This window comes from Bos indicus x Bos taurus, chromosome 28, assembly GCF_003369695.1.
Source record: "Bos indicus x Bos taurus breed Angus x Brahman F1 hybrid chromosome 28, Bos_hybrid_MaternalHap_v2.0, whole genome shotgun sequence".
NCBI lineage: Eukaryota > Metazoa > Chordata > Mammalia > Artiodactyla > Bovidae > Bos > Bos indicus x Bos taurus.
In genome coordinates, this window is record NC_040103.1 from 40,532,512 (window position 1) to 40,558,088 (window position 25,577).

Sequence of the window (25,577 nt, forward strand, 5' to 3'; positions counted from 1 at the left end):
CTTATGGGGTTGTCCATCCTGGACACCGTGAGGAAGGCAGCGAGATTGGCTGTGTAGGAGGAACACACGATAAGAGTGAAGAGCCACCAGCTGCCCATCACAATTCTCATGGCCATGGAGTTCGCTGAGGATTCTCCACCTGCAGGACACAGGCAAAGGGGATTGGTCTGGGGTTTCTGCTCTCACTCCTATCCCCAGAAATTCTCTGCCCTGCAGCCAGGCATAGGGAACCACCCCTGGTGATGAGCTGAGGATCAAGAAAGTGACTGCCAGCTGCTTATGGTGGACTCGGACAGTTCCGGAAATAAAATCCTAGGACCAGCAACCTCAGAAAGGGGTGGAGGACCACAAAATACAGGAAAGCTAGGCTTGGCACTTTTAGTGATAGGATGTTTTTGAAAATGCCAACAGTAGAGTGCTGAATATCAAACTCTTCCCCTTAGAAGATTCTCCTCACTGTGTTGAGAATTTCCAGGGTTGCAACCCTATGTAAGGTCCCTATCCGTTTTAAATTCACATGAAACAGTCTCAGGAACTCTGTAAATGTAAAATTGCCTTATACCTAGAGGGTTCTCTAGCTTTCTTTTAAGCCTCAGAAATGAGATGCACCATATCACTTTTATTAACATTCGGCCCTCACTAGATGACTTTTTTCTATGATTTTCAGAAATCACTGTATATGACTTATAGTCCGAAGCTGCCTCTTTGAGGTCAATCGTTCCTCCTCGGTGTCTCAGAGGGTAGCAGAAGAAAGCTCCTTGCTGACTGTTATTATATAACCTCTCGAGCAGATAATACATATTTTGCTATGGTGCAGATAAGTCCAGGACTCACATTAGGAACTTTGCAATTTTGTTGTTTCCCATCAAAACTGTAACTCCCCAACTGCTATCTAGATTTCTCTGAGATAGGAGACTGAATCTCAAGAATGGCTGGAGTATTGCTTCGATGATTGCAAAACAATTGTGAATTTTTAGCCCATGAAGACTTCACATTTAAGCAAGATAGCTTCATTTGACAACCCCGTCTGCATAACAATCAATCTAATGTGGGAGGGGAGGAAAGTGCAAGGCAGAACTAGAAGTTAATTTTATCTGAAGAGGAAAATCAGGACTCCAAGTTCTTTTTTTTTTTTTTTAATCATTTCATTTACTTTCTATCTGATAATACGTGGAGTACAGCATGATATCAGGACCACCTTAGAAATTAAATAAAATTGCATTTAAAATGACTTTGGGAACATGAACCTAAGAATGTCGTCAGTGGACAATTCCTTCCAGGATCTTGGGGTTACTCCAGCATGTAGAAACCGGGAAGGTACCTTGCTGTACGAAGGCTCCGTAGACAATCCAGATGGCGCTGTGCAAGGTGGCGGAAGCAGAGGGCCGGGGCTGGGCTGCACTCTGAGCCCTCACGGCCTGAATCCGGTTCAACACGAATATCAGCACACCAACCACGGGGATGGCTGCCGCAATGCAAGCCCACACGGCAAAATCAAATGGAGCGAAGAGGGAGAAGATGCTGATTTTCTCCTCGGGCTTCTTGATGAGGATTCCCACCGAGTAGTCCATGTACCGCTTGCTGAAGTCCACAACGCTCTCCCTCTCCGGGGTGATGGTGATGGCGGAGATGGCCAGATCTGCTCTCTGAAAGGCAAACCCATCTGGTCAGAAGGCAGTCCTCAGATTACTGCTGGGTTCTCCCTTCGCCCAAGGCCTGTCCATTGCCCTTTGGGTTGTTCAGAGGAAAAGGCTGCAAGCGTTGACGCCTCATGACTTTGAACGTTGTAAGGAAAATCCAGCATCAGGTTGTCTGCCATTACCACCTTCAACTTACACATGTCTCCCCCAAACCCCAAAAACTCCTGGAAACCACTTCTGGAGGAAAGAGTCTATCACCATTTTCATTTCTGTGTGAATTGTAGGTTTTCTTCAATTTCTTAATGATTCCCTTAGTGAACTATCTTTTTACTTTTACTGGTATTTCCATCTTACTGCCCACCCTTCTCCCCAACCTGTCTTCTGGACTTGTCTTCATCCTTCCTATACTTCAGGACCACAGGGACACTCCATTATTCCATCAAACCTCTCCAAACTCCATCAGCCCACACAGATATATCTCTTCTCTAAAATACTTTTGAAGTTATATGGAGAGTGTACAACTACCTTGAATCTCATTAGAGCATCAGTCCTAAGTTGCTTTATATGCAGGCTCTATGCCAGAGAGTAGCATATTCCAAGAAAAAAGGGATCATCTTCCTTCTTCCACTTCCCTTAACTCATGGCTTCTCAGACATATGGTTGCTTCTTCCTTTAGTAAAGCCATGCAGTAAAGGGGCCCCCAGGGCATCCTCTGCTGTGACTTCAAAAGTACCTCCCAAGATTTTTGCTTTCCAAGATGAGCTTAATTTAAAAATAGACAAAGACCCCATTAAGATGAAACTAGATTGTGAGGTTAAAGCTGCCAAGACTGGTACAGACTAAGATCCTTACGCCTGAGTTGATGCTGGCATAAGAGCATTAAAACTGTACAGTGATCATCTCTATCTTGGCTCTCTAAGTAGGAGGCACTGTCAGAACTAGGTTATTTTAGAATGACCAATTGTGACAGCTTATCCAAACTACATATTCAAACTGGGGAAAACCACGTAGAACTTTATCAGGTCCAATACGCAGGCTGGAGGGGCAGATATACTGATTGCCAAACTGAAATCTAACATACCTAGGATAAAGAGAAAAACTCTTGGAGGTGACCATGTCAGCTCTCAAACTTGCCACATGTGCATTTCTCGTTCTTGCTTCTCTTCTCAGAAACCCAAGATCCAGGGAGGGTTTTTGTTTGTTTGTTCTGTTTATGCTTGGAGAATATTTAAGGACTGAGAAGGAAATCTAGGGGATCAGGATAGGTTAACAACAGAGGATGGAGGGAAACTAACATATGAAACCAGGTCCAGAGCAGAAGCGAGGGAGGTGACTGGTGACACCAGTGAGGGCTGAGCTGTAATAGGAGGAAAAACACTCCCCGCTCTGAATCTGGAGGTGAGAGCACATGTCTGCAGATGTGATCTTTATAGGAAGTTGAAATAGAACCTCATGTCCAGATGTCTTCATTTCTTTCCTTAATAGAGAAGTACTTCTTTTTTCTAGTTTAAGATAGGAGATTATTAGGTTGCTTGAGGAGAAAGATAAAATTTTGCAACAGTTTCTAAGGAATGTTGCCAAGGGACCCAGTAAAGGCCATGTTAAGGAACTGGGGCTGTCCTGAAGGCCCAGCCGAGGTGATGGCCACACATCGTTTATGCATCTATCTGGACAAACTTGTGGTTTTCTCCTCTAATTGCACAGAGCCGCCTGGATGTCAGAGTCAGAAGGTAGGTAATAGAACCAAGTCAGGGTTTCAAGGTAACAAGAAATCAAAAATAATTTAGGAGAATCACAAAAGATGAAGGACCAGGGGTTTATCTGGACAACCACAGAGGGCACGCCAGACGGGAAAGGATGCCATACCAGAAAGGCATAGAAATCTTAGAGAAGAATGAACCTCAAATACATGTGCCAAGTGAAAAGTGTCAGAGACAAAAGACTGGTATGGTATGACTGCTTTTATAGTACATATTTGCAAAAGCAAATCTATTGACTCAGAAAGTAGATTAAGGGTTGCCTAGGGCTGGGTTGGAATGGGATTAATTGTAAATGAGTATGACGAATCTCATTGGGGTGATGGAAGTATTGCAAAATTAGACATGGTAATGGTTGCACAGCTCACTAAATTTCCTAGAAATCATAAATGATACATCTGAAATGGGTACAGATTATATATAAATTATTCCACAATAAAGTTGTTATGGGTTTGGCTTTTGTTTTCACCTCTTTTTTTATATTAAGTTGATTTAATGAGCAATTTCTTGTCATTAACAGGATTAGAATGCATGCTACTGGAAAAAAATGACAGCTTAGGAGAAACTGGAGAGAACACAGGTATCCTTTCTGCATTTATGGGTTTGTAAAGAAAAGGGCTTGTGTTTTAAGATAAAATGCCGGAGTCAGAAGGATGACAGGTTGTAGTCATGGAGTGGGACAGTGACAGCAACACGTAAGATGCTAACAGGATGCACGGGGACGGGTGCTCCAAGGTCACTGGAGATGAATGGTCAAAGCACTGGAAGCCCAGGGTTATCTGTAGGGATGTCAGAAATGTCCAGATTGATGGTGAGGGAGGACTTGAGCAGATCCACCAATGTAAACGGCTGTCAGTAAATAACCCAGAGGCCACAGGATGGCAAGGGAGAGGAGGGGGACACAGTGAGTTGGCCTCGTGCCGTGGGGACCAGGTTCTACGGCAAAGAGGAAGAGGAAAGATTTGAAATTGACCTGAGGCACTAGGGACTGCGATTTCACTTACCATAGCAACGCAGACACACCTGCACACTCATTCACACACACACATGCACGCGCACACACACAAGACACACCCGCCCGCTGCTGTGGGCCATGGAGAGAGATTAAGCATGCACCCGTCTTCCCCACACCCCCGTCCCCGTGAGCACTGGGCTCCTACTGCAGCTCAAATGTGGGGGTGGATTTCATGAAGGGCACATGGTGCTTCAAAGGAATGATAGCAATGGACATAGAAGGAAAACCCAGAGTGCCTGGGCATTGGAAAATAAAAGGAAGAATGAGTACAGCAGGGAGGAGGGTGAGCGTGGAGGAAGAGATCCTTATCGTGTGGAGAAGGGTAACTGTGATCTGTCCAGCTGGTCCTGAGGTTCCAACTTCAAAGGGGCCCAATTAAGACATCACCCCAGAGGCAGACTAGGGGGCCCCTCCCCACGGATCTGCTTTTGGGACCTACCTTGCTGATGAGCTCCCCGATCATCCCGTTCCAGGAGGTGTTATGGAGCTGGTGACCGTACCTGCCATCGGGGGCCTGGTAAATCTCGTATTTGAAGCCCAGAGCCTTGGCCAGTGCGTCCAGGACATCGATGGAGAACCCTTTGTAGCGCTTGGGCTGTCCAAGAATGTTCTCAGCCACCATCACAAAAGGTTCTTCCTGAGGACAACAGAATGAATGTTCTTCAACTAAATCACTGGCTCATTAACATACATCTTTCCAGGGTCTTATTGGAGAGACCAATCTGATGAACCATAATTTCAGAACATTTGTGGACACATGCACTGTATTTACCCAATTTAAGCCTGGAGTCTGAACCTTTCTGACTTTTTCTAAAGTGGTTTATGGATACTCAGGATACAGTGCACAGGAAAATCCCTCCAACCAGCATACTGACGGAGGAACAGATTTATCTGTCCTCTGTCATTTCAGACTCAGCTCAGCATCCCATTCTCCTAGGATAACATGGCTTGTTTTCATGCCTTCATTTGTGACATTCAGGACTCTGTCCTTTGGAAATGCTGTAATTCTTTAGGACACACACAAGAAATGTGAATACCTCTCATCTGGGATAATAAATGACAACAGAGGTCTGTGAACCGGGTCGAGAGAAGACTATTACGTCTATCAGACTGGACTAGAAAAATGGATGCCGAGTCACAAGACAAGGTCATACCACACAGCAGATTAAACCTCACTGTCCAAAAGTCCAAAGGCAGGCCATGGGCACATTAACACATTTTGTGCTGTCACATGTGCTCCTGTAGGGCACACGGTCATCTGGAAAACACCTCAGCCTTCCCCACCATCATCCTGTGGAAATGACAAAGAAGGGGCCTTATGGCAACAGCCGCAGAGACCTCATTTCATTAATTTAATCTAGGGGTGGGGAGGATAAGGTACAATGCTTATTCATGGTGTGCATATGGGGACGGCAGGAGTGTCAGTGTCTGTCTTCCGAGCTAATAAGAGATAAATCTAAAATGTCTCCTCCAGTTGTAAAAAGTTGAAGAAAGAAATGGGAAGGAAGATGCTTTGAAGGTAACCGAAATAAGTCAAAGTCTGTGCTTCCAGGACAACCATGCAGAGAAATTGCAACCAATGGTCTTCATTGTAAACTTTGTGTCACATGGGCCTATCAGTGGTGTTGGGTTTTAGAAGGATGTCTTCCCAACATCTTTCTGGGGACTCTAGCTAGCAGCAAAAATCTCCTAAGACAACCTGTAGGTTAAGATCCTACGTCCCAAAACACATAGAGCTGTTATCCCCGCTCTGGCGTTCAGCCCTGGTTCTGGATGAGTGGTCCTTGTCTAGAGCAGGCCAGCGACCTGCCATGGAGGGTCTCAGAGGCCCTGGAGCAGAATCTCCAATCTTACTCTTCCTTCACTATTCACAAAATTCTTTGAGTGAAAAGCCTATGAAAGTTCAAGCCACTACTTAAGATCCCCTTGTCTCCAAACTCAGCATTAAGCCGAACAGAGAGAAGCTCCTGACTCAAAGCCTGAATGACAGACCTCCCCCATGTGCCCAGGATCCTACCAAGACAGTCACCACTTTGAGAGTCAGTCCTTGGAGGCGGCTGCCCATGGGCCTTTCCTGCAGGCTGCCATTCAGGCCCTTCTCCGAGTCCCACGTCGCCAGCTGTGAAGGAAAAAGGGAATGTGAGGGACAGACGGGCACCTTGCAGACCTTAGGAATCAACCGCTGAAGTGGGCTCCTGAGTCAGACAGCTACGAAGACAGCAGCCCTAGAAGTCTCCCAGAGACCCAGAGCCATCTCACAACCTTAGAAAGAATAAAGGTGTGACAGATAGAGCTCCACCTTCTCCATCGGCTCACCTGGATCTTGAAGACTTAACACATGCTTGAAATGAAATCAACTTGTAGGAACTTGTTTACGGAATAAACATTTCTGCCCACCCACTGAGGCCATATCATCGAGCCTCCCACAAAGCAGTCTCTTTCTTTACCGCTCCTTTGACTTGCCCAGGCCAGTGGTCCTTGAGATCACTTGCTTCACCAGGGAAAGATGAAGTTTAACAGTGAAGCAAGTAACAAAGACTCAGGTTTAAAGCTTGTGTTGCACCCTGATGCCAACCGTAAGCAGGACCAAGAGCTCACTGTCTTACCACAAACTTCATGATTTTCCCTGATAGGTAGATAGAAATCAAGAATACACATGCCTTGGGTCTGCCACATCCTCCCAAGCCTGCAGGATCTAATAGATGCATCCCATCTCTGTCAGGCACCTTAAGATGGTCAAGGAGACACTAGCCTGGCTCAGAAACACCTGCAGACACAGATGCCCTAGAGACTGCTTCCCTTCCCTGCGTCCCTGCAGGGCCTGAGAAACAATGATAAACCCTTTGTCTAATCAGTGATTTTCAATTATTAATTGGTGAGATGTACATAATATAGATATTGGCCCCATCTAGAGCCAACATAACCAGGATCTTAGTGCTTGGGCATGAGAAAAGTTAATGCTTTCCCAGTGATCCTGGTTGAAAACCTCTACTCTTCCAGGTCACTGGGGCTCTGACTTAGCTGCACATTAGAATCTCTTAAGAGGGCTTTTAAAACATCCTAAAGCCTGAGTCCCACCCATAGAGATTCTGACTTAATTGGTCAGTAGTGGATTGGACCATTTATCTCCTGGAGGATTTTAAGGCACAGCCTGGATTGTGAACCACTGCTATAGATGAAAGCAGTGATCCTCAAACCGTAATATGCAGACAAATCACCCAGGGGTTTTACATGCACTTTCTGATCCTGGGACCTGAGATTATTCCTGTCTAACAAGCTCCCAGGTGCTGCTGCTGCTGATCCATGGACCATCAGTTCAGTAGCAAGGGGTTAAAATTCAGATTGTCACAGACAGCATCTTACCCTTCATCAGAGAAAACCCACAAGACCCCTAGTTAGGCTGAGCAAAAAGAATTACCCCTCCGTGGAAAAGTGTCACCAGGTGCCCTAAAGGAGGCACCAATAGCATCACTTAAGGACACTTCTACTCTCCCAGCATTTCTCATAGCCCTGATATCTTCAGCAAGGTTAGCGCACACTGAGCCTTGAGTATGAGGCCACAGTTTCAGAATCTGTGGGGCCGCTCTGCCTGGAAGATACTAGAACCCCGAAGCCTACAGTAGAGACATCAGAATGAGCTATGTGATCCTAGAACCAGTTTAAAGGAACCTAGAAACTCCTGCTGTCACTTTGGATGTGATACCAGCTAAGACCCACTTCACCCTAAATAACAGGATGCCTGGCAGCGATGAGGATCATTTAGTTAGAGCATGGCCATATACTCTGAGGATCTCCCCACAGCCACCACTAATTCAACTGTGGGGCATTTCAGTGAAGAGCAAAGTTAAGATCTATCCTAAGCCCTCTGCAAAGATATCAAAGATGTCACACTCTGGAAACTGGCATAGTGAAAAGGAACCTGGTGGCTATCTCTCCACCGAGTCTCAGGAAACAGCCCTGGGACTCGGGATCAGCTCCCGCAGCTGGGTGCAGATGCTGGCCAAAGTGAAAAGACAAACTCAGACAAACAGAGTTAGGGTCTTGGCTCCTTACATTCTTTGGACCCTGTGATACTGGACTTAGGGGACTCGTGGTATGGATTTGGGCAGCCTGCATCTCATCCCCAGACTTGTTCAGCCCAGGCATTGGGGCTGCTTAACCCTGTGTGGTCTGTGGCATGCCCTGGATTGGGTGGTGTGATGAAGGTCCCTTTACTCCCTTGTGATTTACAGAGTTACGATGGAAGCAGTGATGACATGGCAGTTCCAGGGACTGGATATTCTGCTCTGCACCAGGACTTGAATTCCTGACACCTGCTGCCCAACTTCCTCAGCACTGGTGAAGGGGCATCTCCACCCTGTGCTGCTCTGGCTTGGATTCCAGAACACCTGGAATGAGGTTCTGCTTGGCATTGATCAGACTTCATCTGTCTTTCCACTGGGATTATAATCAGTCATGGGAGTGGAGGCAGGAAGAAGCACTTGGGATAAGGCCTGTCTGTCTAGGGTTTTAGCTCTGCTGTGAGAAGGGCTCCACCTCTTCATGCTTGTCCACACCATCCTCTGCTTCTAGCCCACTGCCCAGCTCAGGGCAGCAGCATCTCTGCCCCAGGCTATCGCAACAGCCTTTCTGCTGATCTCATTACACTGTCTTCCAGCCCTCCTCCATTGTGCTGATGTTTATCTTAAATAAAATCAAACATGGACTATGTTAATTAAAATTTCCTAATCAATTCCTATTTCCTAGAGAATAAGTCCTAACACTTTTACACTCAGCCAAAAGAAAGCCCTTTCTGATCGAGACCCAACCCTGACAGTCAGCTCCAGCACACGCCAACTCTACTAAGTCCCTCATCTTCCTCACGCACATGGTGTTCCCTCCTCTCCACATTCCAGTTCCTTCTGCCTGGAATGCCACTTCTCTTCAACGGGGTCTGCTACACTCTTACTCAATTTCTTTCTTTCTTTTTCCTTTTGGCCAAGAGGTACGCGGGATTTTAATTCCCCAACCAGCTATTGAACCCGTGCTCCCTGCAGAGGAAGCACAGATCCCTAATCACTGGGCCACCGGGGAAGTCCCGCAATTTTCTAAAACAATAAAAAAGAAAAGCTTTCAACTGTGGTATTTTTAGATTCACAAAAAAAGTCATAGAGATTGTGCAGAGACTGTCCATAAACCCCACGCCCAGTTTCTCTTGTAGTTAAGGTGTTACTTTAGTATCAGCATACATTTCCTCACAGTGTTAGTCCCTTAACAGTGTCTGACTCTGCGACCCCACTGATTATAGCCCACCAGCCTCCTCTGTCCATGGACTTCTCCAAGCAAGAGTACTGGAGTGGGTTGCCATTTCCTTCTCCAGGGGATTTTCCAACCCAGGGATTGAACCCAGGTCTCCCACATTGCAGGAGGATTCTTTACTGTCTGAGCCACTAGTGAAGATCTATTTTGGCTCAATTAAGTTTTAGGAAATCTCTACAAATCTCCACTTATAAAGAGAAAAGAACTAAAGAAAATGTGTTGTTGTTTAGTCACCAAGTCATGTCCAACTCTTTGCGACTCTATGGACTGTAGCCCGCTAGGCTCCTCTGTCCATGGGATTCTCCAGGCAAGAATACTGGAGTGGGTTGCCATTCCCTTCAACAGGGGATCTTCCTGACCTGGGGATTGAAGTTGCATCTGCTGCATTACAGGCAGATTCTTTAATGTCTGAGCCTCATAACTAATGAAATATTTAGCTCAAATCTCCATCACTGATACAGAGCTGCAGTATAAATGATCTTCCACTCTGGACCTAAGTCTGTGATCCTGCTGTGCTATTTGGGTTTTTTATCTTGTTCCCTGGGATCAAAACCCTGTCTTCATAAACTGTCTCTAGAGGCTCAGGCTCTTGGATTGAACCTTGCCTTGCTTACTCCAATCTCCAGAGTTTCTAACCTTGCCTGAATGCCGTTCTCCTCTAGAAGATCAACTCTCTATTACTAGTATAGATTTTGGGAACTTGGAGATATTAAATTAGCATATATTTAGGAGCCAATAAATCTATGTTCTAGGTATGTTTCCACCACTCACCTTAGTGACCTCAGCACATTTTACAGCATAGTACTAAATCACAAGAGGCAATAAATATTTTTGAATAAATTTATCTTCACTGAAATTCCATTTTCTTATCTATAAAATGGAATAAAAATGCCTTTCTGCCTACCATGTTGAAGAGCTACTCAAAGGAGAAAATGATTTTAAAATAATACATTAAAAATTGGGGCTTCCTTGGTGGCTCGGTGGTAAAGAATTTGCCTGCTAATGCAGGAGACACGGGTTCAATCCCTGATGTGGGAAGATCCTAGTTGCTGCGAGCAGCTAGTCCTGTAACTACAGAGTAGCCCCCTCTCTGCACAACTAGAGAAAAGCCTGCACAGCAACTAAGACTCATCTCAGACAAAAATAAAGATAAATAAAATTATTAAAAACTTAAGAAAAAACAGTAGTTTAAAAATCCATAATAACAAAGTAACGGATCAGGATATAAAAAGGTATGTGCAATGTGACCTTAATTGTGTGTGTTTTTTAAAGGCAGTGGTTAAAGTGGGAAGAAATATATTTAAATGTAATATTTGAATTTATCTTAGTGGTGGAATTATGAATAACCATGATTACCTCTTGATGCGTTTCTAGGCTTTTAACAGGTTTTTCTTTCCTTTCACAAAAAAAAAAAAGAAAATAAGATTTTGATAAAAATAACTAGCAAAGGTAATGAAGCCAAATCCCATCACGTGTACTTGTGTGATTGAGGGCTGAGTGGAAGGAAGCAATCAGAGTCAAATTATCTGTCAGAAGGTCAAGGCCAGGGTGAGAGTCAGAACTCAATACAACAGTCCTCTGGCTACAAGGAGCTTTGGTTGAGGCACCCATCTCCTAGAGGAGGCCAGCATCAAGGTTCTGTGGGACAGCATCTTATATTCTAAGGTATTTCCAAGATGCTGTGGGGCCCAAGAACCTGTTGGGTTTGAGACAGGGCAGTGGCCCCTCCTGGAACCCAACTCCATGCAGACAGGCAATCTTTCTCCACTAAGGAAGAAGCGCAGCCCCAAATTATGTTAGTTACTTCTTGAGCCATCCCAAGGCTAAGTCATTTAAATCAAAGTGCAACTACATGAGGAAAAAAAAAAAGATTCCTCCAACCTGTAATTATTATTCCTGTTTCTTTTGTCTGAAAGTATTTAGGGCTTAAAGATTTTTATTTTATTGTTTTTCAATACAGATTTCTCTCTCCCTGGCCTTCAGGCATCCTGTACTCTGACAAAGAAAGAAAAAATACTTCAAAGAGAAACCAAAATTCTGCCTTCAAACACATCAAAGTAACCATGTTCCAGGATCTTGGATCCTTCAAGTCGAGCAAGAAAGTTTATTATTCCCTCACATCAGCCTGAAGCCAAGCGCCCTAAGCTGAGTGAATCTCCCTATTTTCACAAAGACTTGAGCTCTTGCCCAAATCTTAAGACCAGAGTGGTAAACTTTCATTATTTCTGAGTGAGGCCATCTCTCTGAGCACCTGATATGTAAGATCAGAACACAGAAAGTCACATCCTTTTCAAACAAAATCTTTTGTTTAAAAGACTGCAGTGAAAATTAAAAATAAAGTAAAATAAAAGCCTGTAAGTGGATTCCCAAACTTGCAGCCCATCAAGATTAGGAGAGACTGTGTTCTGCCTCCCTCCTGAGGGTGCCTGGGGTCCCAGTTCAGAAAGCTGGATAAAAATTTTCAGATAATAAAATCTAAATGAGGCTGATAGGCTTGATAAATGGGAAGCCAGAAAAATCTTTCACTCGGAGAAGTCCTGACACTCAGTCATACAGCTGCAGACCATTTCATTTGTGCATAAGTGCATCTTCGTTGACTTTCCTCTTGCATTTTGCAGACAGAATTTTGTTTATGGGATCGATGAATTTATGGCCACAGACACCCACTTTTGACAGCTGACCTGTCAAGATCAGAGCCTGAAAAACTAATTTCCAGCACTGTTAAAATGAGAACTGCCACTATTTGATAAGACAGCTATGGTTTTCATTCATTGCCAAGATCTGCTCTACCCAAACCAGAAGCGAAGATGGAGCCAGAGGTTACAGCACAATCGTCACTTGAAAAGAGATACATGGTTTCAAAATCTGATGATGACAAACAACTGTTCAAGAGATCAGCCAATTGGAGAATAAATTTCATAAACCATTGGTCTCAGGAAAATATATTTCTTTGAGTCAATCAGGGTGTTCTTCATGTTAGCATTTGAGTTGTGAGATACAGGGGTTTGGGACTTTGTGGCCTATCCTTATTAAATGCAGGACTATTAACCCTAAATGAGATGAACCTCATTTGGAAGATTGGGCTTTGTGGTCTGTCATCTGGTTATAGAGGTGTTGTAAAGTATTGGTTTCTTTCCCTGGGGAGGAAGAAGGAGAGAAGAGGCAATCCAACTGCTTGACAGCCCAGAATATGACCAGCTTCATATATTGAGCCTTGCCAATTCTTTGGGAGGGAAGGGGGAAGAGAAGAAGGAAAGTAGGTTTGCTTAACCACAAATCTCATGAATGTGTGCATGCTCAGTCACTTCAGCCGTGCCTGATTCTTTGTGACCCTATGAAATGTAGCCCACCAGGCATCTTTGTCCATGGGATTCTCCAGGCAAGAATACTAGAGCAGGTTGTCATTCCCTACTCCAGGGGACTGAACCTAGTCCGACCTCGGGACTGAACCTGTGTCTCCTGCATTGCAGGCAGATTCTTTACCGCTGAGTCACTGGGGAAGCCCAACCCCAAATCTCATTTAGCTAAATCCAGCAAGACAATAGATCAATAACCTCTATCATCACATTTTTGCAACTGAGTAGGCAATACTTTGGTAGTAAATGTGTCTCAAGAGAGTACTAGAAGCAGGAAGTGAAGTTCTTATGACCGTGCCTATTAGACCTCACAGCCATAGTTGGAGCCCCATCTGAGCAGTATCCTCATCGACTGAGTGCAGACATCTTCGGCTGGGATACAGGCTTTGGTATGATGGCATATTGAGTTTATCATCATGTCAGTACATGGGCTTTTCTGAAATAATAACTCCTCTATTAGCTTTTATTCCTCAGCCCATTTTTATTAGAAAATAAAACCATTTGATATGTGTTTCAAAGAATCAGAGCCTTGGGTAGGGGTGGGGTGAAGGGGGAACCCACATCTTGCATCACCCTGAATTGGGTGATTCAGCCAGCACTGATCTCAGTCAGGAAACGCACCCTTTAAACTTTGGCTAAATGCAAGGACAATATGTTTAGACACAGAGCATCCTGGAAGCAGAGTGTAAGCATCTGAAAATAGGATATTAATATGTGCAGCCAAGGCCCCTAAAGAAGGCCTACTCTGAGAATTTGTTTTGGGAATTTCAGTGCATCAGGGTTACTAAGGGCAGGCTTGTAGAATATGAACCACAGGAGAGGGTCATCAGATCGGATATACCCATGGAGAAAGGTGCCAGGACCACTCTTGAGGCTCCGGATCTGCTGTATAAGGAGAGGGAAGGGTTCTCCCTCTGAGGCATGGGATAACTGAAATTCTCAGCCCAGGAGCATTTGCAGAAAGAATTAAGCATTTGGTGAAAGTTGTACTTTCTGAAAACAAGACCCAGCGGAACTTGGGCTAAATGTCCAAAGGAAAGAGCCCTTAGAAAATGAAAGAAAAATGAAATACTCTGGAGAAATATCGTATATGAGAGCTTCATGAAAAAATCTTTAGCAAGGATCAGAGAAAGATACTCCCCTGGTAGTATTACAGAGGAGGGCAAGGAAACCTAGTCATACCCTTGACCCAGATTGCTCACGATGGAGCTACAAACAGACGCAAACTCTAGCTTCTCCTCTCTGAAAGCCCCAGGCACAGAGGGCCCACTGGGCGCACACTAACCACCTCCAATGGTGCCAGCAATAAAATTCTTCTGTCACATCCACAGGGAGGATGGTGGCAGTCCAACTTCAGCTTAAGATACAGAAAGTGGAAACTGACATTGCTCTCATTGTATCACTCAAACAAACATTCAGATCAACAAAATATATTTTATTTATTTCTAAATTCCTTACTTACTTATTTATTTATTTACCACATTGCGAGGCATGCAAGATCTTAGTTCGGGATCCCCGACTAGGGATCGAACCCATGCCCCCTGCAGTGGAAGTGCAGAAGCTCAGAATCTTAACCGCTGGACCACCAGGGAAATCTCAACAAAACTATATTTTAAAAATCCTTTGAGGACCTGGTGGTCATAAGACCATCTGGCAAACTGAATTTCAAATGAGAAACTCCTCCAAGGAGAGACAGGATATAAGAAATATTCCATCTTTGGCAGAAAATGGCACAAAAGAGGTGGTATTAATAGTTATATGAGTGAATAGGAAGGAAAAAACCCTGAAACTTTACCAAGTTCTTAAAGGGCATGTGCGGGCCAGCCTGACAGCTGAGGCTCCCTGGGAGCCCAGATTCAAGGGGGACCCTACTGTGGGGGCCACATCCACTCATTAGCTCTTTCCATCAAGCCTCCACTGGGTGCAGAAAGAAAAACGGAACTCGTGAGTCATGGGATGATAGCAGATACAAGATATTAGTGTCTAGTATAGACTTGTATCTGGTATACATGAAAAAATCTTACAACTCAATTACAAAAAGGCAAACACCTCAATTTCAAAAAATAGAGAAATAACTTATTTTCCAAAGAATATATGTGAATGGATTATATGCATATGAAAACTCAACATCATGAGTCATCAGGGAAACATCCAACAAGACCACATGACATCCCACTATACCACATAAGAATGGCTAAAATCAAGGCTGATGTTACTGAGTGCTGGTGAGGATCTGAAACGCAAAAGTGCAGCCACTTGGCAGGCGGTTTGGCAATTTGCTATAAAGTTCAATGTACGCTGAGCACACCCTCCAGCAACTCCACTCCTAATTATTTCCATAAGGGAAATATAAAATATGTACACACAAAGGTCAGGATGTGGGTGTTCACAGAGACTTTATTCATAATAGCCCCAAAGTGGAAATATGTCACATATTTTCAGTCACATGTCAATCATGCTGACTGGTGAATGAGTGGATAAACAAAGTGGGGTATACTTATACAATGGAATCAGAACAGATCAGATCAGATCAGTTGCTCAGTTGTGTCCGACTCTTTGCGATCCCATGAATCGCACGCAGCACACCAGGCCTCCCTGTCCATCACCAACTCCCGGAGTTCACTCAAACTCATGTCCAGAGAGTCAGTGATGCCATCTAGCCATCTCATCCTCTGTCGTCCTCTTCTCCTCCTGTCCCCAATCCCTCCCAGCATCAGAATCTTTTCCAATGAGTCAACTCTTCGCATGAGGTGGCCAAAGTACTGGAGTTTCAGCTTTAGCATCATTCCTTCCAAGGAAATCCCAGGGATGATTTCCTTCAGAATGGACTGGTTGGATCTCCTTGCAGTCCAAGGGACTCTCAAGAGTCTTCTCCATAGTTCAAAAGCATCAATTCTTTGGCGCTCAGCCTTCTTCACAGTCCAACTCTCACATCCATACATGACCACAGGAAAAACCATAGCCTTGACTAGACAAACCTTTATTGGCAAAGTAATGTCTCTGCTTTTGAATATGCTATCTAGGTTGGTCATAACTTTCCTTCCAAGGAGTAAGCGTCTCTTAATTTCATGGCTGCAGTCACTATCTGCAGTGATTTTGGAGCCCAAAAAAATAAAGTCTGACACTGTTTCCCCATCTATTTCCCATGAAGTGATGGGACCAGATGCCATGATCTTCGTTTTCTGAATGTTGAGCTTTAAGCCAACCTTTTCACTCTCCACTTTCACTTTCATCAAGAGGCTTTTGAGTTCCTCTTCACTTTCTGCCATAAGGGTGGTGTAATCTGCATATCTGAGATTACTAATATTTCTCCCGGCAATCTTGATTCCAGCTTTTGTTTCTTCCAGTCCGGCGTTTCTCATGATGTACTCTGCATATAAGTTAAATAAACAGGGTGACAATATACAGCTTTGACATACTCCTTTTCCTATTTGGAACCAGTCTGTTGTTCCATGTCCAGTTCTAACTATTGCTTCCTGACCTGCATACAGATTTCTCAAGAGGCAGATCAGGTGGTCTGGTATTCCCATCTCTTTCAGAATTTTCCACAGTGTATTGTGATCCACACAGTCAAAGGCTTTGGCATAGTCAATAAAGCAGAAATAGATGTTTTTCTGGAACTCTCTTGCTTTTTCCATGATCCATCAGATGTTGGCAATTTGATCTCTGGTTCCTCTGCCTTTTCTACAACCAGCTTGAACATCAGGAAGTTCACGGTTCACATATTGCTGAAGCCTGGCTTGGAGAATTTTGAGCATTACTTTACTAGCGTGTGAGATGAGTGCAATTGTGCAGTAGTTTGAGCATTCTTTGGCATTGCCCTTTTTGGGATTGGAATGAAAACTGACCTTTTCCAGTCCTGTGGCAAAAAGGTGAGTTTTCCAAATTTGCTGGCATATTGAGTGAGTTTTCCAAATTTGCTGGCATCTTGAGTGCAGCACTTTCACAGCATCATCTTTCAGGATTTGGAATAGCTCCACTGGAATTCCATCACCTCCACTAGCTTTGTTCATAGTGATGCTTCCCAAGGCCCACTTGACTTCACATTCCAGGATGTCTGGCTCTAGGTCAGTGATCACACCATCGTGATTATCTGGGTCATGAAGATCTTTTTTGTACAGTTCTTCTGTGTATTCTTGCCATCTCTTCTTAATATCTTCTGCTTCTGTTAGGTCTATACCATTTCTGTCCTTTATCGAGCCCATCTTTGCATGAAATTTTCCTTTGGTATCTCTGATTTTCTTGAAGAGATCTCTAGTCTTTCCCATTCTGTTGTTTTCCTCTATTTTTTTGCATTGATCGCTGAAGAAGGCTTTCTTATCTCTTCTTGCTAATCTTTGGAACTCTGCATTCAGATGTTTATATCTTTTCTTTTCTTTTCTACTTTGCTTTTTGCTTCTCTTCTTTTCACAGCTATTTGTAAGCCCTCCCCAGACAGCCGTTTTGCTTTTTTGCATCTCATTTCCATGGGGATGGTCTTGATCCCTGTCTCCTGTACAATGTCACGAACCTCATTCTATAGTTCATCAGGCACTCTATCTATCAGATCTAGGCCCTTAAATCTATTTCTCACTTCCACTGTATAATCATAAGGGATTTGATTTAGGTCATACCTGAATGGTTTAGTGGTTTTCCCTACTTTCTTCAATTTCAGTCTGAATTCGGCAATAAGGAGTTCATGGTCTGAGCCACAGTCAGCTCCTGGTCTTGTTTTTGCTGACTGTATAGAGCTTCTCCATCTTTGGCTGCAAAGAATATAATCAATCTGATTTCGGTGTTGACCATCTGGTGATGTCCATGTATAGAGTCTTCTCTTGTGTTGTTGGAAGAGGGTGTTTGTTATGACCAGTGCATTTTCTTGGCAAAACTCTATTAGTCTTTGCCCTGCTTCATTCCGTATTCCAAGGCCAAATTTGCCTGTTACTCCAGGTGTTTCTTGACTTCCTACTTTTGCATTCCAGTCCCCTATAATGAAAAGGACATCTTTTTCGGGTGTTAGTTCTAGAAGGTCTTGCAGGTCTTCCTAGAACCGTTCAACTTCAGCTTCTTCAGCGTTCCTGGCAAAAAAACTATGACAGAGGCAACAGCATGGATGAAGTTCGAAGCATTACACCAAGGGAACGAAGCCAGACACAAAAACCACAGACTTTATGACTCCACTTATATGACTTCCTTGAAAAGGCGTTATTGTAGGTCCTGGTATCCAGTCCCATCACTTCAAGGCAAATAGATGGAAAACAGTGGAAACAGTAACATATTTTATTTTCTTGGGCTCCAAGATAACTGCAGACAGTGACTGCAGCCATGAAATGAAAAGATGCTTGCTCCTTGGAAGAAAAGCTATGACAAACCTAGACAGCATATTAAAAAAGCAGAGATATCACTTTGCTAACAAAGGTCCAATAGTCAAAGATATGGTTTTTTCAGTAGTAATGTACTGATGAGAGAGTTGACCATAAAGAAGGCTGAGCATCAAAGAACTGATGCTTTCAAACTGTGATGCTGGAGAAAGCTCTTGAGAGTCCCTTGGACAGCAAGGAGATCAAATCAGTCAATCCTAAATGAAATCAACCCTGAATATTCACTGGAGGGACTGATGCTGAAGTTGATGCTCCAATACTTTGGTCACCTGATGCAAAGAGCCAACTCACTGGAAGAGACCCTGATGCTGGGAAAGACTGAGAATAGGAGGAGAAGGGAGTGACAGAGGTTGAGATGGTTGGATGGCATCAGCGATTCAATGGACATGAGTTGAGCAAACTCCAGGAGATAGTGAAGGACAGGGAAGCCTGGCGTGTTGCAGTTCATGGGGTCATAAAGAGTCAGACATGACTTAGCAACTGAACAACTGAACAACAATAGGTCCAGAAGATAGATCAGTGTTGGCCTGGGGCCAGGAATGGGAGGAGGGTATCAAGTGAAAAGTAAAAGGGAGGCTACTTGGGGATAATGGAAGTGTGACTGTGATTATACTACCATTTACATTTGCCAGAGCTGATCACATTGTACAACTGATGAATGTGTACAATTTGATCACGTTGTAAAAACCAATGAATTTATTGCAGGTAATTGCATCTAAATAAACCCAACTTGTTCTATATACATACACACATCTTGATAATAACTTGGCAAAGGATGGAGCCATGTGCTGGAGAGGTGGGCTAGTGGAACTAATCTATCATGAGACCCATCTATGACCCTTTGGTAAGGACGGTGAGATGAGAGGATTCTCAGAATAACATGATGGGCAGTGTTAGTACACTCAGGCAATTGTACCTGAACTAGCCAGAGCTAGATGGATATCAAGTGGCCAAGAAATCATTTATCTATCTAGAAGGATTGAATTCATCTTTATAAAGGTTTAGGAAGAACATAAGGGTATTTTCACCTTCAAATAGTTCCTTGGTTTGTGGGTTTGTGTGGGAGAAAAATTAGATTACATAACATTATATATAGTGTGATCTGATTGTTTTCATGCTTATTTCATTTTGCGAGATGGCACACGTGGGTGACTAAGACACAACAGGGCAGTTGTAAGTGGCTATTTCTGGAATTAAGTAGAGTGATGAGATTGCAGGGAATGTTCATCTCTTGCCCAATACTACCCTGTAATGTTTGAATTATTTTACAGAGAGGAAACATTGCTTCTGAAATCAGAAGAAAAACAATAAGCTATTTTCATTTTGAAGCTGCACTGCAATCTGGAGTATAACTGAAATGTTGATTTCGTATCTCTAATTGTTTTAGGTGTATCGGTTTTGTCTCTCTAAATAAACTGCAAGTTCTACCAAAGGCAGTATCCATAATGAAACAAGCCAGGATGGAATTTGCTTCTCCCACCTGTGTGCTGGGAGACCTCTGGCAAGTTACTTGAATTGGTTATATTGTTTCTTGGCCTGTGTCAGCATCTGTTATTGGTTATTACTAGGCATTAGTTAGTGTTATTGATGATACTTTTTTTTCTCAGGTATTTACTATGCTCAGGTCCATGCTAACAGCTTAGGATATTTTTGCTAGTGTGAATTGACTAGAATTAATGGCACTATACATCAGTCTGAAATCTGACAAGATACCTCCTGACAGTCAGTACTATGAGTCTTTGCACTGAAAAAGGAGCTTGTGTCTCTCATTATACCATCTCTAAATGTTGGGCTATCTTCTCTGCTTGTCCTTTGTCCTTTGAGTTATCCTTGAAGATCATTCTAGAAATCCATCCTTGAACCTTTCACCAGGAGGACGCGTCTCCCTTTGGTGATCCCAATTCATAGCACTCCAGCCTTGACCCTGTGGAAATGCTTTTCACGATATATTAACATTCCATGTCTATTCTTCACAAATAGACTCTATCTCTTTTAAGGCAGAGACTCTCTTTTCCTCATTTTGATTCCCTCAATAAAATTTTATTAGAAAAATTAATAAAATTTATCATCCCCTGGGCAGTTCTTCATTAACTAGTTGAAACTGTGTGCTCTTCACAAACTCTTAGCTCCCAGGATACATCTCATATCTGAAGCTCTGTAAAAGGCTTTCTCACTCACTTCTGGTTTATTTATAATGGTTGCAAGTGCCTGGGCTGAATTTCTCTTTTGCATGATTTTGTTTTGCATACTTACTTTAAGACTTCTGGTCATGGGAAAGTGTTAGTAAAATGAATGTTTCAAAAGGCATTTTAAATACCCACTTTTTTTTTACATCTTTACCTCTAAACTCTCTTTGCACAAAGTGTGGTGCTTGAACCAGGGCATCACATCACCTGGAAATTCATTTAAAGCAAACAATCTTGGCTCCATCCCACGTTTCTTGAGTCAGCTTCCGCATATTAACGAGATTAATGTGCTGAGAAGCACAATTTCTAGATCATGCTATCATGATTTCTGATCTAGAATCCTTATGAGCTGCTTTACCTATCTCTCAAAGCCTCTTCTCCTGCTACCTAATCCCTACTCTGCAGCCAGAATTTTCTTTCTTTTCCTCTTCTAATAAAAATTGTTATTGTTCTATTTCACTCTCCTTCTCAAAATTCTCAAGTGGTTCTCTGTTAAACTTGGATTTAAAAGCATGTGTCCTTTTCACGGCTTATAAAACTTTCCAAGACCTGTCCCAGGCCTGCTCTTCAAACTAAACCCCTGCCATGCTCTCCATCTTAGTTACTAAGTTCCAACAAAATGCACCACCTTTCAATTCCTCTCTCAAGCCACACTATTTCCTGCCTTGGGAACTCTGTGTACCCTCTTCACCTTCCTGATAATTCTTATCACCAGCCTTCACATCCCATCGCTGGCTCTTTCTCATCTGGCAGGTCTTACCTTTATCCTCTATATAAAGTCTTTTCAGCTCACTTTTCCCAAGTGCTCAAAATGCTTAAGCACAGAACTTTGTTATTTTCTTTACAGCTCTCAAATATTGTATTATTAATAGTCAAAATCACCCTCCAAAATAACTACTTTTTGCTTTTATCTGTTCTACTCTTTGTTTTGCTCACCATTCTATATTCAACCTTTGATACATTTCTGGCATATAGCATCCACTTAAGAAGTATTTGTTGAAAAAACAAAATAAATTCATGAATTAGTCTAAGGGATCAGCAAAGTTTCCCATAAAGGGCCGGGCAGTAAATATTTAGGCTCCTTGGGCCACATGGTCCCTGTGGTTAACTACTCAAAGAGTACATATGGCTTGGTGCCAATTAATCTTACTTACAAAATAAATAACAAGCTGGATTTAATCCAAAACCCATAGTCTGCTGATCCTTAAGAATAAATATCTTTATTTCTATTGTTCTTTCTATCTATAATGTTTGTGTCTCCAACTGAGTTTTTCAAAATACTCCACTTCTTTCAAGGTTTAATTTATCACTGAAAAAAAAATTGCTGAATTGTCATGTTTTCCAGAAATCCCATTTTATCCCTCCAACCAGAAGAGGCAGATCCTCCCGCATCCTTAAAGCATTCTGCTTGCCCCTTTTCTGTGGCTCAGATCGCATTCAGAGTTCCCTGACAGCTCCTGGAGCAGATTGTATTTTCTAAAGATGGTTGTGGCAATGTTTCCCATCCCACATTCTCTTCTCTAATGTGACTTCACCACCCCCTATCAAGAAGTGATGTTTAATTCCCTTCTCTCTTAAAATCTGGTCTGAATATGATGTTGCTTGTCTTCAAGTCTAGATCAGAAACTTCTGCTTGACTCTTAGGATGCTCGCTCTAGGAAAGGAATTTTCAGCCTTGACCTCACTGACATTTGGGACCAGGTATTTCTTTGTTGTGGACCTGGGGGGTGGGGTGTCTGCCCTGTGCACTGTGGGATGTTGAGCAGCATCTTCCCCATCCCCATGCCCCCACCAGAAATATCTCCAGACATTGCCAAATATTCCCCCAGGGACAGAATCATGCTCCATGTAGAATCACTTATCTAAGAGAAGCCTGCTACCAAGCAAAATGTTCGGCATCCCTGAGACTACCATGCTGGAAAAACCACACATAGGTTTTCTAGTCAACAGTTCCAGATGAATCCAGCCTTCCAGCCACCTCTGCCAAAGCACTAGACTTGTGAGTGAGGCCATATTAGACTCTTAGAATCAATCCATCAGGCAGCTGAGTATCATCAAGCAATCTCAGTTAATGCCAAAAGAATCACCAAGCCAAGCCCTGATCAAATTTCTGACATGCACGATACCTGACATACAGTATTATTGTTTAAAACAGCAGGTTCTGTGACATTTGTTATTAAGTAGTAATAACTTGAACAGAATGTGGTATCTGGAAATATGGTGGCATTCCGATGGGGAAAATGTAAAATGTGTGGAATAGACTTTGGGCCTGTGGAGCAGAAGGAATCTAGAAGGACCTTAAGGAGACTTTTAATGGAAGCAAAGTGAACCTTGAGGAGGCTCATGAGTTTAAAGGAAAGTGAGGCAAATATTACTGGGAGTTAGAGGAAAGGGTACCCTTGTTATATAATTGCAGCAAACTAAGCAAAATTGTTACCTGCAGTAATTTGGAAAATAGAAAATCAACTTAATAAGCAGATCATTGTGGTTTAGTCACTAAGTCATGTCTGACTCTTTTGCAACCCCATGGACAGTAGCCCACCAGGCCCCTTTGTCTATGGGATTTCCCAGCAAGAATAGTGGAGTGAGTTGCCATTTCCTTCTTCAGGGGATCTTCCTGACCCAGAGATCAAAACTCACGTTTCTTGCGTTTGCAGACAGATTCTTTACCATTGAGCCACCAAGGAAGCCTTAATAAACAGATGTTGCTAAGTCACTTCCGTCGTGTCAGACTCTGTGCAACCTTATGGACTGTAGCCCACCAGGCTCCTCTTCTCATGGGTTTTCCAGGTAAGAATACTGAAGTGGGGTGCTGTTTCCTCCTCCAGGGGATCTTCCAGGCCCAGGGACTGAGCCCATGTCTCTTACATCTCCTGCACTGGCAGGCAGGTTCTTTACCACTAGCAACACAAACAAAGTATCAGGCAGAATTTGAAGTATCATTTGTCCTCTCTTAGCTATATATCATAATGTAAACAAAGAAGCATAGACAGCTCAAAGATGGAGTACAGAAGGGATTTTGCTTTCAAGCAAAATTTACAGAAAATATATAGAAGCCATGATTTGTTAGATTCAAAAATAAAATTATTTCTCAACCCAAGTCTCCTGGAGCAGAAAATTCCAAAATAAATGAGGTTCTTGATGCAAAGAAATCTCATAGGTTATTTCCCTTGACTTTTGACTGGTTTCTCTTGGAATTTATAAATTGTGGTGGAAGTGACACTGATTTCTGAAGCTATATTCTAAGAGAGCATGCAATATCCACTTGGTTCTTTTGTGACACTTGTTCTGAGGGAAGTCAGTCACCCAGCTGTAAGAAATCTAACAGCCCTGAGACTGTCATACTGCATGTAGGTTCCCTGGAAGACAGTCTTGGATGAGCTCAGTCTCCCTTTCCACTGCCAAGGAACCTGACATACCAGCGAAGTCCTCTTGACTCTCCAAAAACCAGCCCATCTGCCAGCTGAGTACAACCAAGAGATCTCAGCTGTTGCCATGAAGAGCTAAGCCTGCTCCACGTCCTGACCACCAGGATCTGCGAGACATAATGAAATGTTGCTGTCGGATGCCACTAAATTTGGGGGTAGTTTGTTATGCATCAGTAGTAACAATTTTGGGACTTCCCTGGTGGCTCAGTGGTAAAAAATCTGCCTGACAATGCAAGAATCTGCCTACCAATGCAGGAGACATGGGTTCGACCCCTGGTTCAGGAAGATCCCACATGCCACAGAGCACTTAAGCCCCTGTGCTACAACAACTGAACCTGTGCTCTAGAGCCCGGGAGTCCCAGCTACGGAGCCCATGCACCGCAACTAGAGTATCCCACTCTCTTCAACTATAGAAAGGCCCGCATAGCAACAAAGACCAAGCACAGCCAAAAATAAATAAATAAAATTTAAAGAAACAGTAACAGTTTCCTCTGCATTTGTCCTTGTGCTCATTTTTTTTTAGGCTTGTAGGATCCAGTTTCCCAACTAGGGATTTAATCCATGGCCATGGCGGTGAAAGCGCCAAGTCCCAACTGCTAGTCTGCCAGGGAATTCCCTCCTGTGCTCATCTTAAAGGTATGAACGGATTCATTTCTCTCTGTATTCTTAAGGTGTCTATAGTAATGCCTCCCAAACATTAAGTGGCCTTTCTTTCACTCTACAAGGCGTCACCACACACTACATCTCATTTGAGTGTCACAGATACTTTATGAGTTAAGCAGAATAGAATTAGCATTCTCAGTTTAGCGAGTGCAGAAATCGTGGCTCAGAGAAGTCATATGACTTCTTTCTTGTATGTCTACTAAATAGTTGAGGGAGGCTGTAAACTCAAGATTTCTGAATCTAAGACCACTGGGATTTTCTTGTAAAATTCTCCCTCCACACATAGTAGGGCCTTCATAAGCATCTTCTTGTCTCATAAAGGAAGAAAGAAGGGACAGATATCTCCAAGGCTGTTAATAACCGCAGTGATAGAATCTCTTCTGACTCCAGGGTTACAGATGAGGGGCAGAATCCAGACATGTTCCTGAAGTCCTTAAATTTCTCCCAACGTTTTATTGACATTCTTGGAACCAGATCATTATACTGGTGCAATCTGGAAACTTCACAGCCTCAGACCTCTGTTCTCTGGTCTCTTCTTCTTAGCTTCACAATTTAGAGGTCTCTCCAATTGCACAGAAGGTAAATGGACAGAACCAGAGTCAAACAATTAATATTACCCAGAAAGTGTAAATAAGGGTGGCAATAAGGGAGCTAAGACCTACCCCGAAGGTGATTGTTTTATATAGTAGGAATCTAGTGAGAGAGATTTTGAAAACATTTCTTGTTATGGGAGATGGGAAAGACTTGAGCTGGCTATAGAGATAGTTTAGGAAGAGAAAGATGGCTTTTCCTGTTTCTAATCTTCTCTTTCATAGTCCATAATCAGAGAGGAAATGATATTTGCTTCCAGTCCCAGTGATTCTTCTTTAGATTA

At 43.1% G+C, this 25,577-nt stretch overlaps 1 protein-coding gene across 3 annotated transcripts in view; it reads right to left on the bottom strand.

Moving 5' to 3' along the window:
* Positions 1-25,577, bottom strand: part of GRID1 (glutamate ionotropic receptor delta type subunit 1) — a 686,401-nt gene that overhangs the window by 117,867 nt on the left and 542,957 nt on the right. For all 3 annotated transcript variants that reach the window (XM_027530481.1, XM_027530480.1, XM_027530482.1), the window contains 4 exons: positions 6,430-6,531; positions 4,852-5,049; positions 1,322-1,646; positions 1-139 (listed from right to left, as the gene is read on the bottom strand). In XM_027530481.1, coding sequence (XP_027386282.1) covers positions 1-139; positions 1,322-1,646; positions 4,852-5,049; positions 6,430-6,531 — 764 coding nt within the window. The remainder of the gene's footprint in view (positions 140-1,321; positions 1,647-4,851; positions 5,050-6,429; positions 6,532-25,577) is intronic.